This window comes from Strongylocentrotus purpuratus, unplaced genomic scaffold (genome assembly GCF_000002235.5).
Source record: "Strongylocentrotus purpuratus isolate Spur 01 unplaced genomic scaffold, Spur_5.0 spur5_scaffold_21, whole genome shotgun sequence".
Taxonomy (NCBI): Eukaryota; Metazoa; Echinodermata; class Echinoidea; order Camarodonta; family Strongylocentrotidae; genus Strongylocentrotus; species Strongylocentrotus purpuratus.
Genome location: NW_022145607.1, coordinates 36,869,876 through 36,888,891, shown reverse-complemented (window position 1 = coordinate 36,888,891; position 19,016 = coordinate 36,869,876). Strand labels below are relative to the sequence as shown.

Here is a 19,016-nt window from a genome sequence, read left to right as displayed (position 1 = left end):
TTGTTAGAAGATGTTTGCAAGAAGATTCCTATATTTATACAGCATCCTTCACACAAATTTACAATGCTTGGGATTCTTAGGAAAGTGCAAACAAGGAGGAGATTGGGAAAGAAGGAATGAATCTCCACATGACCTTTATACCTTTGACCCCAGTGTGACCCTGACCCTGATGCAAGTGATCCGTGTGATGAGTAATGATGTGACCTATGATGACGGTGAGATGAGGATATAGGCGACGAGGTCGCGGAGCTCGGCAGGGAGAAACTAGCGCTTCCACCACCGCCGCGCCGAACCTTCCTCCTGTACCGCCTAGAATGGCCGTCTTCGACCTCTGACATTGGGGGTGTAGATGTACTGTCGGTGCCGGAGGCCACGCGCCGTGAGGCAGGTGGCGATAGCCACGGACTACTCGGAGTACTAGAGTCATACCTTACAACGGTGCCACGCTGGGAGACGCTCGGTCCGATGCTCTCCATGCCCGACACCATGCTCTGCTCGTAGCTGACATCGCTTGGGTAGTCCTCGTCAAACGTGGTGCTGTTGCTCTCACCGACCGATGGTACGTTGGCACCACCGCGCCCATGGAAACCAGAGTCTGCGGGGCTCTGAGGACCACCATTGACGTGTACGATCGGGTCACGCCCAGTCTTGTTTTTGGCGAGTGACATCTTGACTAGGTCTGAACCGTAGGCTTCTGCTTGGCCTTCTTTAGGTCCAAACGCCTCTCCTGATTCTAGTCGGATTTGCCTAAGATATTGAAGAAAAAAAATTTCAAATGATCATTTGGATCTTCTTAACCTGTAGACGACTGAATTCTCTTTCAGTAGAATTTGTAGAATTTTATTGACTCTTTGACCCCCTCTCGGGGTATGAGAGTACAAACAAACATAAAATTACTACAGGTCTATTACAGGGACCTCCAGGTTCCTGTATGCAATGGGTATGGCAATGTAGTGCTCAGAATCAGCCATTTCAGGTACACTGTATGAATATATACTTTTTCTTCTGATTTATTGCATACAAAATCCATTTATAAATTCTTACTCATGATTATCAAATATAAATTGTGATTTGTTGCATATAAATTCTCATACAATTCTCTACAAAAAAAAACCCACCTACAAAAGAAAATGGAAATCCATCAGGAATGCACAGATTTCTAGGATTCTGCCCTCAAAAAATGACTTCCATGTAAGAGGTGTTTCTGAATCTTGATAATATCAGGGTGGAGATTGTGCACACAATGTGTTGGGCAAGCACTGAATCCAATGACCGGGATAATAGTATATCTGTAAAGCGCTTAGAGACGTCTAAGATGTATTGAGCACTATATAAAAGCTGAATATTATTATTAAAATACTCACAGGTGCTTGTTGCAGATTGTACACAGCCATTTCTTGGTGTTCGGAAGAAGCACTTTACAGCTGGAGCAGACTTTGTGCTGACAACGAGGGCACACTTCCCCCGAGTTGAATATCGTGCCGAGCGGCTCACGACAACGAGCGCAAACCTTCTTGCCACTGTCCCCACTGTCCTCATCGACCTTCACTGCAGATTTTCTTCGCAGCTCATGGAGTTCTGTTTTCAGTTTTCTGTAAAGGAATACATTTGAGAAGAAATGAATGAGGCTATCATGCATAAACATAGAGTGACATGTGTATGTGTCATATTGACAAATTAATACTGAATAAAGAATTTACTATTTCTGTGTCTAACAAGTGGGAAACATAGAAGTTGTGAAATGATAAGTGTGGATAAATCTAGAAGATGCTCTATTTTAAAAAGCTGTATAGCTTTATATCTGATCAAGTTCTAAAGAAAACAGAAAATGAATACTTTACACAATTAAAGAGCAAAATGCTTTTGTATACACTTAAATAGCAACCTGCGTTTAGACTTCTAGCAACTATTTATTTGTTATTTGTTGTTATGAATTCATTTTCTAATGTACATGTACCATGGGAGTATACAAAAAAACAAAACATAATGATATAATGTTGCCCAAATTATTCACAATAAGCAAAACCTCACTGACAATCCTGACACCTTTACAGCAATTCACAAGGGTGTAAACTACATGTACATTGTATCTATATAGTAGATGACAATATTATAAAACACAGAGGATTACATTCTTATTGAACACTAGAGAGAACAAATAGATGAACTTTGGCAGTTACAGGGCAGAAATTATGAGGAAGGGTGAATCTAATGACAAACAAAAAGGCAAAATGAGGCAAACATAGAGAATAACTTATTAAATATATTTCAAATCTATTTCACCAGCAAGAGAACAAAATAAACAAATAAAATGGCATGGGTTAGGGCTTGAATTCAATGTTCACCCTTTGATATTTAAACTCTAATTGAATGGAGTATATAGCAACAATACAACACTTGGTTGCTGGGTTTTTTATCAAAATAAAATAAACTCCTTCTTTCTCTGCAAACCATCTCAAGTATTGATACAAACTCTCACGTCTCAAGGCTCTTAAATTCTCTCTATTATTCAACAAATACTTCTAAGCTCTTCACCAAGTTAAAAGAACCCTACCTCTGGTGTTTACAACAAATCAAGTAAATTTTACCTTGAATTTTAAAGGCAATACAAATAAATGATATAAACTAAAAAAGTTGTCACAAACTTTAAAAGCTGAACAAAGAAAGATCAGGAGAAATCTATGATATAAAACTCTATCCGACATATGCATATCCATGGTGTAGTTTTCTAGTTTAGTTTTCACTTTTCAAATATATATCTGTATATTTCTAATTTATATTTGTTTTCCTTCTAATCAGCCTGTTCATCAAGGAAAGTCCCTAGGGTTGCAATGCATGAAATCATTGAATACAATGTACATTAGCCCTAATGAATATAATCTTCTCACAATCTCCTTTAAGTTCTCTCCTGCTCCAATTTGGGATCTACATTGTGAAAATCAAGAGCTTCATAATGTCAAGGAGTTCTGCAATCGAAGGTTGGTATTTAGATCCCCTTTTCAAAGTTTCAAACAAAATATTTGTTTCCCTTCAGACTACTTCATGTACCTTGATAAGTAATTTGGTTGTCAAGATTTAGCCTTTTATCTGTTCCTTATCATAAAGGGTAGCAATGCTACTGGTGGACAAATTTATTTTGGTCTGATAACATTTAAATAGCATACCATGTCTGTATGTTGCAGATTAAACTTTGTTACATGGAATGAATATATAATTCACAACCTGTCTTTAATTATTATGCATTATTATTCTTCAGAAAGACAAAAAATACATGTAGATAAAAGGCCAAACAATATGGTGGCTGTTAGAATAAACAACTTTTTGTATTAAGCTATAAAAACCTACAGTCAAAACTCTTCTTTGGAGTATTTTAGGATGAAAAGAATTCAAGAAAACATTTGTGCGAAAAGGGCAATCAAAAGTTTAAAAAAAACATTACTATAATACATGAGATGTATTTCAGAGGATGATACAAATGGTAGGAAACACTCAATCACTGCAACCTCATAATTCACAAGTTATTTTAAGAAGATCATACTCATACATGTATCTTTTAATCAATGTAGCCTACACTGCATATTTTGTGATTTTGAAAGTCTACATGCATGTAACACATGTAGAAAGAAGAGCACTAAGCTGTATCGAGGGTATCTATTGAATCAGGTACCACAAACCCCTAGTAGGCCCTCTTTGCAGCTTTTGACAAAAAAAATGTCCTTCTTCTGATACAAAAGATTCTGTTTCATAACCGCTAAAGTGTGCAGTAAACAGTATTCTTAGTAGAATATTCAATTTAGAACCCTATTGAGAGTGTCTCCTTTTTCTCTTTCATTGTCTGTCTCTCTGACTCTCTCTCTCTCTTTATTTCTATCTCTCTCTCTCTCTCTCTCTCTCTCTCTTTTTTGATATCTCTAACCCCCCCCCCCTCTCTCTCTCTCTCACTCCCTTGCTCTTATACATTTAACCACTTTGCATCTGAATTGTATCATGGTTGCACACTTCATTGCCTTTTGCTTATATTCTTCACCCGAAAAAGAAAACCTTGTCAATTCTTATGAAATCAGGGCTTTTTCAAGAGCACTCTTACATACTTTAGGATGCTTAAATGTCCTCTTATCTAATCTGTCTTTCTTACCCCTCCGTCCCCCACCCCCCCCCTCTCTCTCTCTCTCTCTCTCTCTCTCTCTCTCTTTCCCTCCCTACATTGATAATACATGTACTTCTGTGGTCCAGGGTTTTCTATAGATCTATACCAGTAAGCTGATTTACAGTGAAGCTTCAGGTATTCACATCGATCAAAAGATAGTAATTTGTAATTTGTAAGAGTGCAATATTCATGAGTCAACAAGTTCAAGGGTGTTTGTTAACTGGAGACGTTACCAGCAAAATGAACACGTTCCTCCAAAAATGGACCTATCCTTAATCCTTCTTTGATTAATTGTCTGGAATTAATATACTGTGATAGGACTATTCTTTTCACATAGATACCTATAAAATTTGATATACCATCACTATTAAACAGGTATTATGGTCAGATGAGGCACAGGTCATATGCATGTACTATTAGGCTATTATACTGGCAACCAGCAAAATCGATACGTCAAAATTTGGTGGTGAGTCAACTTGTCACCTAATAGAAACACTGTCCACTACATGCCCAGATATTATTTCAATGATGACATATCTCTATATCTAAGAAAGTTCCTAACTACTCTGATCATGTTCTTCTTCTATTTTATCATTATTATAAAAATAAATTTCAGTTTCAATGTAATAAAACTATGCCGTTGTTGTTACCATTATGGCATTATCATTATTCCAAAATCTGGTAGATATCAAGTTGCTCTGTTCACATTTTTTCCCCCATAAACCAGTGAAATTTAGACCTTTTCCTTCCAGTTTCTCATGTTGGATTTGCTACAGTACAAGTGAAACCTAAGTGCTGCAATGCTAATACAATATCTTCAACAGAACTCTTTTTTTAATTTTTCAAGGGCTCTTTTTTAGAACTTTCAAAAACTAAATGTGCTTCCATGCAACTGTCAAGAACCAGCACAAGAGTGTCTTTTTAAAAGGCTAAAACTTGCACTGTATAAATATTAGAGTGCTACAAACACAATGTACTGTACATTTATACAAAGCCTCCTGCAAGCAAAGCCTGTTTACAAAATATTACGTGGGAAGACTTCAAGAATTAGTTAACTTATGTGGGCATAAATGAAGGTCACCTCAGCATGACCAAGTCATGACCCAAAACGAGGCTTTTATGTTACCAAGAAAACAGGAAATAAGTATGATACTTGTATGAGAAATGATTGATCATTTACATCATTAGATTAGTCATGCTTGAAATGAGGTTTTGCACAACAAGTTTTAGTCTTTTATTATCACAACTAAATTGAAATATTGTTTATTAGTATTACAATAAATCCAAATGCTTCTAAAAAAAATAGTTAGTCTCCATATTATAGTTTGAATATAGTCTACCAAATGAAAAGTGGAGGAAAAAAATATTAATTCAAATGGTAAACAATATTGAGAAAAAAATCAAATAAACAACTATTCACAAACATACATACATTCAATATTAACATAAAAGCCACAATATCAACCATTATAACCATTGAAATATAACTTTGTGATAAAGACAACATCAAAAGTGTGGGGTGTGGGAAAATTTAGACACACAAAACTATCCATTAATTCCCCTGAAAACAACCCATAAAACTTTTATCAAATTTCCATTTTTTGTTATCCTTCCTATTCATGAATTCAGCTAAAAGATCACTGAACAAGAACTATCAGTTAAACTATAACATAATTCACAAATCAAAGATCTGTGGGTTTTAATTACATGCTAGAAGGTATTTGCAAGCACCAATCTTTCTTATTTGATAATTCAGATAAAAGCACTGTATACAAATGATAAAATACATGTTTAATTGATTTTATAGTATTATGTAAACACATAATCTTTAGGAATAATTATTTTACTAGTAGACCTTTCCAAGCATCAATCAAACATAGATCAACGCTAGTTGCATTATATGTGCATAACCTGTGTGACAAATTTAACAATATTAAAAACACTACAAGTGCACAAACGCTCAAAATATATACAGATACCTGACAAACACACACAGAAAACTGAATGTACGGGGAAAAAAATTAGTTGAAAAGGTTATGAGAAAAAACCCAACCATGTAAATACCTTGTGTTGCTCCTTGTGCATGTGAAAAGCGTGAGATGGAAATAAATCAAATAAGGAATAAAAAAAATTGAATTGAAATAATAGTAAGCCTGAAAGACGTAAAAGCATGAAATAATAAACCATGAAAGAAAAAGGAAAACACGAAAGAATATAGAACTCTAAGAAAATAAACAAATTATAGAAACAGCGGAAAATGTAGATACAAATTGAGGCACTTTTGTGGGAAGAGAGAGAATTCTCTTTAACGAGTAAATATAATGATGAATGCAAAGAAATGATATGAATATTACAAATGGTGTAAATGATTTTTTTAAAAACATTAAAATCAAGAAATGCAGTCTATAGTTTCTGCTTTTGATGATTACCCTAATATCATATATTTCAGCAAATCTTGAACCTCTTTTCTTGTATTGTATTGCCTAGCATATGTATTAACTTTTATAAAAATCTCAATCAACAATTCTCAAATGGCAATATCTAAGAGAATCATACAATTATTCTATTCTAGTGTACCGACATGTATAAATGATACAGATGTAAATAACACAAATTGTCACAAATAACAAATTAACAATGATAACTAAACAATACTAATATCAAAGAAAATATATATTTAAAAAATCAAATGAATTACATGTTTACAAGTGAAGACAAGGTTACAATTAACCAAATAATTTTAACAATAGTGCATTACTAATTGACTACCGGTACATGTCATGTACAATGTATTTTCTGATACCAAAATGTACATGTACAGAGCAGAATTTTCTTCAGGGGCGAGATAGGTTTTTACTGTTGTTCTTTGTATTTTCCTTCATTCTTTCATTTTTATTCAAACAGATTCAAAATGAGGGGACTTGATGTTATCATGGAAGGAATTCAGCAACAGTTTAGGTCTACAGTTATTTAAGTCAATGTTAGATGATGAAAGGGGGGGGGGGGCACTGGTAGGGGGCACTGGTAAGATGCACAAAGAAAACTTCATGAAATGCCATGTTGATTGGGATACAAGCTCCTATCAAGCTGGATTCAACAAATTAGATAGAACAAGATGACAATGCATTTGCATTTACAATTTACTTTAAATTTGCAATGACTTCTGATCAAATTGTTTTTTCTACCCAATTACCTTTGTAATGGTACATTGGTTTTAAATAATTGTTCCTACTGTTCACAAATTCACAATAAATCAGAAAAGTATAACTAAAAAGAGCATGCATTCCACTTTAAAATACACACTCTATATACACATTTGATATTTTGTCAAAAAAGCAAAAACAAAAATCTACATATACTTCTCAAAGAAAGGAATAAATCATATATATACACAATCAAATATGTGACAAGATTTATGCTATTGAGCATACAAAGCTGACCCTTTTATTTGATGCACTGTACTCTCTACATGAATAACCAGATATGTTTGAGAAAAGCATTATAATTCTAACATGCAAACCATATCTACACATTTCAGTTGTTTTTGTTTTTATCCCGGCTCACTTTTTATTTATACCTGCACTACATTATCATATTATAGCCATGCTTCTTTTTCCCCTTTTTATAACTTTTTGTCACAATTATGGATTCAAAGTCTACAAAGTTGATTGATAGCCCTCAACATCCCAAGCTTTGCCTAAATTCTTGCCATAACATTTGATTGTAATATTAGGCACAATGTGTAAAAAGCACTAAAGTCTACAACAACAAAAAACACCATACATCCAGAACATACCTCCATATTTCTATTCCCGCTTACTCCGGAGCAATGGGATATATTTAAAAACTCAGGGGAAAAATATGCTTGCAAGCATTTCAGTAAGCAAATAATAGCACTAGAGATATAGTTTAAAGGTTTAAAGAAGGGGAGCAGAGGGGGGGGGGGGGTAATTTTAGAGGAGGGGGCGAGGGTAAAGTTGCCCCATACAGATAATTCTGAAAACCACCTCAAGCATACCACATCTAAGATAACTTTTAGATGTGCATGAGAGCTTCTTTTTATGTCAAAGTATCAAACAAAAAATAAACTGTTTGTATTAAAAGGACTTTTTTTAACGAATCTCACAGCAATTGACTACCTTGTATCATGAAGTCATTATATTGCGAATCATTTCAAAATGATTTGGTGAAATCTTAAGAACCAATACGGTAAAGCAATTATGAGAACGTTGATAATTATTGTATCATGCCTGGGATAAACTGTGCTCAGATGTACAAATGCAGTGAAATGACATTCAAGTCTCAAGTCTCAAGCCTTGGAAAAAAGTATGGGTAAGAGAGCATCTTAGAAATTAAAACTATTAATACATGTAAATATATTATATCTTTTCTCACTATTACAACCGAATAGGTGTTTTTTAATGTTTTGAATTTCTAAATTTTGAAATTTGAAATGTACTGAGGCAAACATTGTAATGGAAAGCATATTTATTTTGAGAGCCTTTTTTCCTGAATTTTGTGGTTGTTTCGTTTGTTTGTTCTTATTTTCAACAACAAAAATCTTAAAATTCACAGAAATCTGTATCAGGAATAAGGGGCAAAATAATGATGTAAAGCTAATACAAAATGGAGACAGACAACAAATAAAATGATATAATAATAAGAGAGGAAGGAATCTAAAATGCTGCACAGTGGATAGGAATATGTTGGAGTGGAGAAATGGGAGAAAAATACATGAAAATGTTATTGAATTTATTCAAAAATCATTATGGATCACATGTAACCATAATTTTGGCCACGAAAGTCCACAACTGCATCAAGATATGAAATATTCATGAAAGAGGATCAAAACACAATCCTTGAAGAATATTTACTTGCAACAAACATCAGAGAAACTTGAAAAGAAGATATGTATGGATTTTAGTTGCGTTTTAGAACACATTTTGTTGCTGTTTTCACGAAGTGACGGTAGTGAAAAAAAATTGCATTCACTTTGCATGACGATTTTCCTCACTACCGTCACTTCGTGAAAATAGGGACGATTTAATGAATATGTCGATGGTATACGACCGCAAAGACCTTGACTGCTTGTGATAAAATTCATTTTTGTCACGCATTCTTAACACACAAAGAATTTCCTTGACATTAACGTGTACCAGCAAAATAATGAATTACATAACAGTATTTATTTTGGATTGTAAATATCGATTCAGGAATAAGCTTCACACTTCACCTTCATGTATGTAGAGCAACTCATCGTCTTTAATATGGCAGGCCAATTTTAATCATAAAAATAATGAATTTAAATGGATCTTAATTTGGTTGAATGGGATGGCCTTTCTAATACACCTACACTACGTTGTCTTTTTGGAGCCTAAAAGGCCTTAACTCTCTGATTAAGTACATGTATCTATGAGTTAATACCCTTCCGACTCCAATCAGATGAAATCATCTTTCTTTACTTACTAATACCCCATTCACAGTGGCCTCAAACACCGCGACAGCAGCGGGACTGTCCCGCTGCTGTCGCGGTGTTGTCTTCAGTGTGAAGGCTCGGACCCGTTATAAACTATCGCGGGATAACACCGCCTCGCGATAACGCCGCGACAAACTATCGCTAGGTTCGCCTAGCTACAGCAGCGGGACAGTCCCGCTGCTGTCGCGGTGTTTACTCAGTGTGAAGGCTCTCCGCTATAACACCGCGACAAACACGTGTGATTTGTTTACTTACCTATCACTGACCTCTTTTCTCCAGCAATGGGGAACATAAAGTGAAATAGAAATAAAGTAACCAGTGGATTCAAATTGATTTTATTATTATGTAGATATTATAATTATCCAAATAAAAATATTTCACACTTCAAAAAATTAAAATATTCTGACTGGAAGCAATAAAAATGCTAGTTTTTTAATAAAGTACAGCTAGCGCGCGCAATTTCAAGCAATCGAAAACCCCGCGCTGAAGTATTTCCGGTCATATCGGGGTCACTCGCGGGTCATGAGCCATGCATACACGTGTTTGTTACGGAGGTAATAAAAATCACCCGCTGCAGCGTGAATGGGTACATGATATTTATCCCGCTGCTGCAGCGGGATAACTTTTCTACTGTGAATGCATTTGTAGCGGTGTTATGGCGGTGTCGCCGCTCCGCTACAACGCCGCTACAAATTTCAAAACCACTGTGAATGGGGTATAATAGTAATAAACCCATTCATACAGTTTACATCAAACTCCTTGTATTGGCAGATACAATTTTCCCCCTCTAGATTGTTACACATATAAAGACTCTGTTTAGACTCTGGGATTTTTATACCAAACTCGTATAAAGAAACGCTGTATAAGAAAAACATTATACAGCGAAAGGAGCCTACAGACTAAAGAATGTCATATTAAAGGAACTCATTTTGAAGAGGTCACATGACATTACAGCTGGCCAATCATCAGTGTGCATTCAAGATAAGCCCCGCCCAGTTATATGAATTTTGTAAAATAGAACATTCAGACTAGAGTGAGTGCTGATTCTTTATTGACTTTTCGTTTGACACAATGCGTCATTCAGACTAATACTGTTTTCACACTGGCAAAATTTTGCTTAACCCCGTACTATAGGTGGGGTTAAGGGGGGGGGGGGGGGGGGGGTCTTAGCCCCACCTATAGTCTGGGGTTAAGCCTATTCCACTTTCTGTTCAGACTCGTATTTACCAAAGTGGGCTAGCCCCACCTATAGTGTGGGGTTAACTCACCCTACAAAATAGCAGGGCTAACCCCGCAATTGTGGTGCTAACTCCTGCTAACCCCGCAATTGCGGTGCTTAGCAAATGAATGAGAACAGAAACAAAAAATAGTCCGGTACTACGCAATGGAGCGTATCGCAGCTGGCCAGATGCGAAGTAAGGAGCCCACTGTCCTATCATAACATTCACGATATCCGGGGCTAACGAATTGCAGTGAGAACAGCGGGAATTTTCTTATTCCGGAATAGGTGCTAGTACGGGACTAAAAACAGCATGTGTGAAAAGCCAAAAAAAAATAGTCCGGGGTTAAGCAAAACCAGTGTGAAAAGAGCATAAGGAAGTTTAATTCTTATAGTCTGAAAATGGCAATAGTTTTGTCGGATTACATAAAGAATTTCATTTTCTAAGATCAACGGAACTGAAGGTTACCTTTCAATAATCTCTAGCTAAAGAATGCGATCCATCCCCTAAACAAATAGAATCATGTTTGTCTTTTTGAAGTGTAGTGTTTGCTCTCAAACATTCCACCTGTACAAAATGATTACATTAAATGCTTAAATTTGACTTCATGAGCTTTTGGAAAAAAAGGATGGACTTTGATATTTGCATTCTCTTCCATGAGTGATTATTGTCATAACCTGGATATACAAATGAAAGGATAAATTATGAAGGTCTGAATTGCTGATATATTTGCCTTTCGCAACCTTTGTAAAAGCACGTCTTTGATTCTACAAATTGTTATTCAATACCCTATACATGTATTTTTCTTTGTTTCATTTTGTGTTTTTGATAACAAAATTCTTCCCTCACATTGTGTCGATCAAGTTTCATTCAAGGATACATTAAATAAATTCAGATGAAGTATCAATAGAAATACACTATTAAAGAATTTTTTTAAAATCACTTGAATAAAAAAAAATCTCTACTATATATGTTCTTCCATAACACGGCCATATTAAAGATTATATTGTACTTTTCTTAAAAACTGAGATTGTAACAGAATACAAGCATTTAGCAGGTTGTCTAATTTTGTTAAATGTCTACATGGAGCTCTATAACTCTTTGTTGAATAAAAAAAATGTGAATTTACATTTATAGCTTCTGTCACTCTTACTGTCAAACAGCTGATAGATTGGTTATTTTTCTTCTATTTGCAGGGGTTTTCATAGTCTAGATTCTGTTTGTTTTTTAATATGTTTTTCTTCGAACATCTTTTTCCCCACTGCCTTTAATGCATCCAACACGGAGGGCGATGTCTCCACAAATCGTACGATTCCCGCAAATAACCCATAAAAAAAAGAGTGCATGAAAAGGGCCGTCTCCAATTTTAGCATTGAGGGTGTGATAATTATTTGCTCAGCAGATTGGGTGTGCGAAACAGAAATAGTCCAGGCAGTGGTCTGAAAAAATTGCATAAACCAAAATCAACCTAATCCTTTCATGCCAAATTAAAAACAAAACAAAATAATACACCATGCACTACACTACCAAGTTTAGGCCAACAGCTAATGTGTGAGAGAAGTGACATACCATAATAGTCTGTATTCTACTACCGGTAATCCCGGGAGAGCATTAACTCATTGTTATTTAAGTAAATGCCCTCCTGGTACTAAACAGACTATAATGTTCTAAAGGAAAAATGGAGAGAATAGCTTGGACTAAAGTAGACACTCACACTGTGTCACACGTGACTGCATGTACATGTATTATCCCATAGACTTTGGTGTGACGTGTGACTTTGTGGTAACGTGTCTACTTTATTTCAAGCAATGTACCCCTAGCTGTTTCTCGGAATAAAGAATAACCTTTTCTCCACAGTATACAATACATTTGAGTACATTCAGAAAGGGATTTGAAGCGCTACAATACTACAAGACCTTACCCTGAATTAAGTACGGTACCTTATAAATAATAGGGGGGGGGGTATTGCAACTGGGAGAATTTTGTGTAAATCTAACAGAAGATTTACATGTATACCCTATATGACTGACATAACACATAGGCCTGATAAAAATCATATTCTTAATCATTCATTTATTGATACAAAATAAATCATTTCAATACTGATTGAACTGAGTATGTTAATCGATGATTCAACCATTTATTTGAAACTATGTTGATCTTCTTTTTCTTCATTTTCCCATTTATTTATTTATTGCATGTTTTGCAACCCTTCATGTGCATGTGCATACACATTTATAATGAATAATACTAGAATGAATCAATCTGTAACAATGTCGCTATAGTCCCACAGTAAACAAAAACAAACAAACAAACAAAAAGTATGATGGAAACAGGAAATAGGAAAACACCGAAATAAGAGAATAATTCACTAATATACCTTGCCATGTGCTAAAAATGATGAAAGGTGCTACATGTACTTGTAAATCAGGTGTGTTTAAAATAAAGTTTCTTCTTTCTTTGAAATTAAGAGTGAAAAAAAAGAATGAGGAGGATCTACAACATATTTTACTGCGTTTGTTTTAAAATATTAACCCTACAGATTCAAAATGCAAGGGCAAAGCTAGTCCAGAATCTGTCTGATTTAATTTTAATCTCCAGAATTGCAATCTCCCCCATTACTGCAATCAAAAGCATCCTGAATTCTTTCGAATGTTGGCAGGGCGTAATTTTTCTCTTGATTACACTATCTTCAGCTTGAAGCAGGTAGGGTAGAGATCACGAAGTAGGAGAGCTTGTTGAAATAAAACCAGCCAGATACTGGTCTAGTGCTAAGTGCATCATGCAATGTAGTCTTTTTTTTTTGTTTACTTACAATGTGTCGCCACTTCTACAATAACCAAATAAGTTAACATGGTACATGATTTGAATAAGCCCAAAGCATCCCCCCCCCCCCCAAGGGCCCTGAATCTAGATCATACCAATTAAGAAGGAATGAGTAAATCTGCAAGTTTCAAGGCAGAATCCAGTCTGATTGGATAGAAAAGAATAGTTAAGCCACTGACAAATGTCTTGTTCTCGGAAAAAGCAGAGCTACAAGTTTTTTTGTAAACTTTCTTCATACATATGTAACTACATGTAATGGAATTTTTTAATAGCACTTGTTTTTCTCTCTTTCTACTAGACTAGCGTCTTCGAGTAGGTCGAGTATCTCTTTCAGTAAAAACATCTTTCCCTTCTATCTACATGTACATGTACATGCGGGCGTGAGTGTGATCTGGCTTCTTCAAGACCATGAGTTTTCAACTGGTTCCTTCATAAAGTTTACAGCTACAATGTATAAGCCAAAGATTCCCGGAGCCAGTTTCTCGCACCCACCATACAAGTATATGTCTCAGTTTGTGGACATCCCAAATAGAAATACATGTTAAATCCACATTACATGTTTCAACAGAAAGGCCGAAGAAGCTAGAGTTATGACGGTTTTGAGAAACGGTCCTCAGATGAGATTACTTCATGTTGACTTTGTGTACGCATGATAGAAAATGTTGTAATTATTGGGGATATTCACAAACAATAAATGGTCGTACATTGGACAGAAAGGGAAGTTAATTTTGTTATGCATAAAATTTAAAGAAAAAGAGGTTATATTTTAATCATGTTTGCAAGCTGCAATGATTTATGAAGGATTGAATGAACCAAATTTTGGAAAAAGACCTGTGCTTTTTTTGTGCATGTAGACATGCTAAGCCAAAAACAAAGGACACATTTTAGACCCATTTTGTTATGTAAGGGAGGGTCATATTTTCTGGAAAATGTTCTTAAAAGTATGCGCAATAGGTGCTAGTTTTCTTTACTCTGTTAATGATCATGTGTAGAGCCACTCAACATGAAGTAACACAACCAGGCAAAGATCAAATCTAAATAAATAAATTTAACAACAAAAAAAGAAAGAAAGTGAGAGAGAGAGAGAGAGAGAGAGAGAAGAAACATGTGAGGCATGCAAAAGCTCATATTCTGAAAGCATGCATGTCAAGTGAGGAAAAAATTGGAGGCACTGCTTCAGTCCAAAAATACATGTGGGTTAAATTTTTGAGGCCTTAGTTAGGCTTTTATTGCAATAAAAAAAGGTGTTAACTCTGTCAATGCCATTGCTCAAAATATCATTCACAATTTCTTTTCTTGACTTTTGGCAGTTTGGTCTACTCGTGACAGAAGTCTTAAACATGCATTTGATCTAACATGCTTTCTTATTGTAAGCTACAAAGTGTTTCGATCCACACTACCCTGCCTGCCTGCCAAGTGGCCTTTATTCTTGAGAATTCTAAATCTATGCAAGTGTGATTAAAAAAAAGTTGATATCTTACTCGCTGTTGTAAAAAACACAAGACAAGAGGGAGGGAAAAACATGACAGGTGATTAGGTATTATTAATGACAATGAAATGAGATGAATAATAAGTAGGTTTGGAATTCAATGCAAAGATCATAGCAGTAATACAAGCTGGTAAAGGAGTGCACACGCATGTAAACATGCTTATTGTACAGCTCTCGGTTAAGCTATGGTCACAAATCAGAACAGCGACCGACCGATCAGTAGCCTGCTCGGTCGCTGCTGGAATTAGGCATCGCCCAGCGATTAGGTCGGTGCCCGAGCGGCGACCGCCCAGGCACCGAGCGTATTTTGGGCGGTGAGTGAAAAGTGAGCAGGCGCCGCCCAAATTTTAACTCCGCGCTAAAACTTCAGCGGCGACCGAGCGATGCCCTAAAAACGAGCGGTACCTGGGCGGCCGCCGCTCGGTGGCCGGGCAGCCGCCGGGCAGAATTGGTTAAAAACTCGCCGCTCGGCCGCCGAGCAGGCTACTTTTGGGGTTTGTGACCATAGCATTAGGTAGTACATTATGTGATATAAACTCAAAACAATTTTTAAAAATGAATATCCATCTCTTCTAAAAGTCTCCATGTACATTAATAGATAACATATAAAATGTATCAACCTAACTAATACTTGAAATGAATAATTACACAAGGATTTTTTTGTTGCTCCGAGACAATTTCGTCTGTGTGGAGGCAAAAGGGTGTGTTCTCATATTAAAGCCCTTCTGGCTCCAAACAGACGTTTTAAAAATATAGTCATTACTTTAAGCTTGGAATCAAGTTTATTGAATAAATCACAGGTTTTGAAGTCTACATTTAAATTTCAGACTTAACCAAGAAAGCTATACAGTATATAACCACGGAAGCAGGACTGTCACTGTAAGGCCTACTCACTATGGATGTAGATAAGCTGGGATCAAATGATCGATAAAGGGGGGGGGGGCTAATACATTTTATCAAAACTTGATACCATTCCAGAGTCCAGACACAATGATTGGAATGCCAACCACAAGATGAGGGGTAGTCGATTCAATAAGGCACCCAAACAATATACAATGGCTATGCTTAGCCTGTAAAATAAAATCAATTTTGCTTTCTGTGCCTAGTTTGGTAATCACAAAAGAGAAGATAAAACCTTGTCCTTTCATAGAGTCAAGGTGTATGATGTGTGTCTCTTCTCTTCCTTGATTAACCATGGATATAGGGGTGCATGGATAGCACATCGATTCAAAAGGTATCTTTAATGAAACGCTTGTTCCAATTGAATAAATTAATCAACCATAACATGTAGAGTGTACTACTACTAGTAGACCGTGTGGAGCAATCTTCAATAAAAGTTTATCTCTAATACTAGTAATAGGAGAGACAAGTTTTCAGAATTGTTTCAGGTTGTTGATTAGTATACAAGGGTTTGTATCATTACCCCTCTTTCCCCTTCTCTCCTAAGATCTTATCCCTCCCCTCCTCATCTTATTTATCCCCAGCAACTTCTATTCCACTACCCCTCTCCTACCCCTCACTACCAACCGCCATCCCTCCCCCTTCCTATCAAACTCCTCCCAACCTCATACTTCTCCTTTCTCCCCTCCCCGTCACTATCCTACCCCTCCCAACCACCTAAAGTTGCACTTCTCTTCCCTTTCCTCCCTCTCCCTATCCCTCTCCCAATGCCCTACTCTTCCCCTCTCCCAATACCCTACCCCTCCCCCTCCCAATCCTACCCCTTCCTAGCTCAATACTCACTTGACTCTCTCCTGCTCCGACTGTCTGAGCTGCTCATCTCTCTGCAAGACATCCATGATGATCTTCCTCTCCTGCTCTGTCAGATGCTCCAGGTTGATCATCTTCCCTTGCTGTTCTCGTCAACAACCAGGAGAAACTTCAATTGGGGTCTATCGCCCCCTTACCGCGGTACCGCTCCGCACCCCTTCCTCTCGTAGTCAAGATAATTTGGATGCAGTATCCCGGGCTTGTACCATGGACACGGAAGCAGTTTAAGTTGCTACGGCGTGGAAAGCATAGTTTTACAGTTGGTTTAAACCACTTTTAAAGAACCTTGAACAAATTGGAGTGGTTTCTCCGCAGTAATTACAATCAGGCTAGATTGGTCAGGCTCTTTCGTATAAGATTTCACTTGTTTTCGTCGACCAGATGAGTTATCATTCAGAACCTGTACACACAAAAAGAGAAATAAAGATTAAAATAAATAATAAATAATAATAAAAACGTTACTTATAAAGTGCTTACCACCGAAGTCTCTAAGCGCTATACACACAAAATAGACTGATATACAATTACATCTTATACAAAACTAAAAATGCAAATAAACATACAAATTACAATACATATGGAATACACGTCAAAGTGAACAGAGTTAATTAATCATTGAACGCTATTTTGAATAAATGTGTCTTGAGACTAGTTTTGAATAGGTTGACAGTTTGACAGTTTTTTACATTTAAAGGTAATCTGTTCCAAAGTTCAGCAGAAGCTTTGCGAAAGGAGCGATTACCATAAGAAAGAGTTTACACAGAAGTAGATACGAGGTTTAATTGTGAAGATGACCGTAAACTGCGTGAGGGTGTGTATTCCTCGATTAATTCTTGCAGATAAATTGGTGCCAATTCATGAATGCATTTATAAGTTAAAATACATTGGTAAGAGAAGAAAAATGTCTAAATTACTTAAACACTTGCAAATTCCCATACAATCATCAACATTCAGCAAGTGCCAGGCTAATAATAGTACAAATGCTTAAAAACATTTGTAGTAAACGCCACTATTACTATTCTTCTTCTTATAATTAATGTATTATAAAACGGTTTGAACCCCACTTACTTGCATTTACAAATTTGATCAGCCCAAATGATCATAATCTATAACTTTTCCTGGCTGATTACCCCTCCATAAATTGACAATACCAGTACATTTCCTAGCAAACTTTAATGGCAGATATTGGTGTCAATTTCGTTAACTTTGTGAGAACCTGATAGTCGATCATTACAAGTTTTACAACCACACAAAAAACTTCCAGGGCTTGAATAATGATGATGATAGCCATGACCCAAATTAAAGCGATCAATCTCCAAAAATAGTTGGGCGTTTGATTCACAGTTGCTCTATGTGGCTATATAATATTACACTATGAACTTCAAAAAGCACCTCTGTAAAGAAACACTGTACATTTCAATACACTCTGGATTAACATCAAAGGGACTTATGAGTAGTCGACACACACATACGCACTTGCATGGAATTATGGCACCCAAGTGACTGCATGGAACTAACTAAAGTGCATAAAGCTTTATGAGTTCTTTTTCTTTATACTTATCCGCTGACCTATAGAATGCTGGTCAAGATTTTGGAGGTAGATTTCATGCATTCTAGTTGTACACAAATTATCTTTTGCGGTGACATGGTATCGAAATATGATCTTTGATAATTAATCACAAATTGGATAGATTCAGGGTATGTTTATGCTCAGCTTTTTCTGGCCAGAATCAGGCATCTGTTATGCGTTTAGTTCAAAACACGGTTGCGTCCTTTCTCATTTTTGAAGAATCACTGAAAAACGGCGATCACGATCACCGATCGTAAACTCACAAAAAGGTGCGTTTACGATCGTCGATGCTGCAAAATCGGCGCTTCTGGGAAGCATAAACGCACAATCATTTGTAAACGCGTTTAAATGGGGTCAACGCACTGACCTCTAGTGGGTCTACGTAGCATGCGCAGTGCAGGTTTGCGAATCCAGCTGCAAGGCCACCCAGCCAGATTTGCCTGGAGGAGCCAGAGAAGTGAGCATAAACAGTACACCGTGGAATTGCGATTACGATGAGCGTTTACGATGAGCGTTTC

General features: G+C 36.4%; 1 protein-coding gene across 9 annotated transcripts in view; it reads right to left on the bottom strand.

Moving 5' to 3' along the window:
* The window catches only part of LOC752828, an 80,891-nt gene that overhangs the window by 49,256 nt on the left and 12,619 nt on the right, over positions 1-19,016 (bottom strand). For 7 of the 9 annotated variants that reach the window (XM_030994703.1, XM_030994705.1, XM_030994708.1 and 4 more), the window contains exons 2-5: positions 16,902-17,328; positions 6,212-6,223; positions 1,365-1,592; positions 430-747 (exon numbers count right to left, since the gene is read on the bottom strand). In XM_030994703.1, the coding sequence (XP_030850563.1) occupies positions 430-747; positions 1,365-1,592; positions 6,212-6,223; positions 16,902-17,002 (659 nt within the window). In that variant the 5' untranslated portion in view covers positions 17,003-17,328. Of the gene's footprint in view, positions 1-429; positions 748-1,364; positions 1,593-6,211; positions 6,224-15,150; positions 15,154-16,901; positions 17,329-19,016 lie in introns of all 9 variants that reach the window. The other 2 variants (XM_030994706.1, XM_030994707.1) reach the window with 2 other exon arrangements.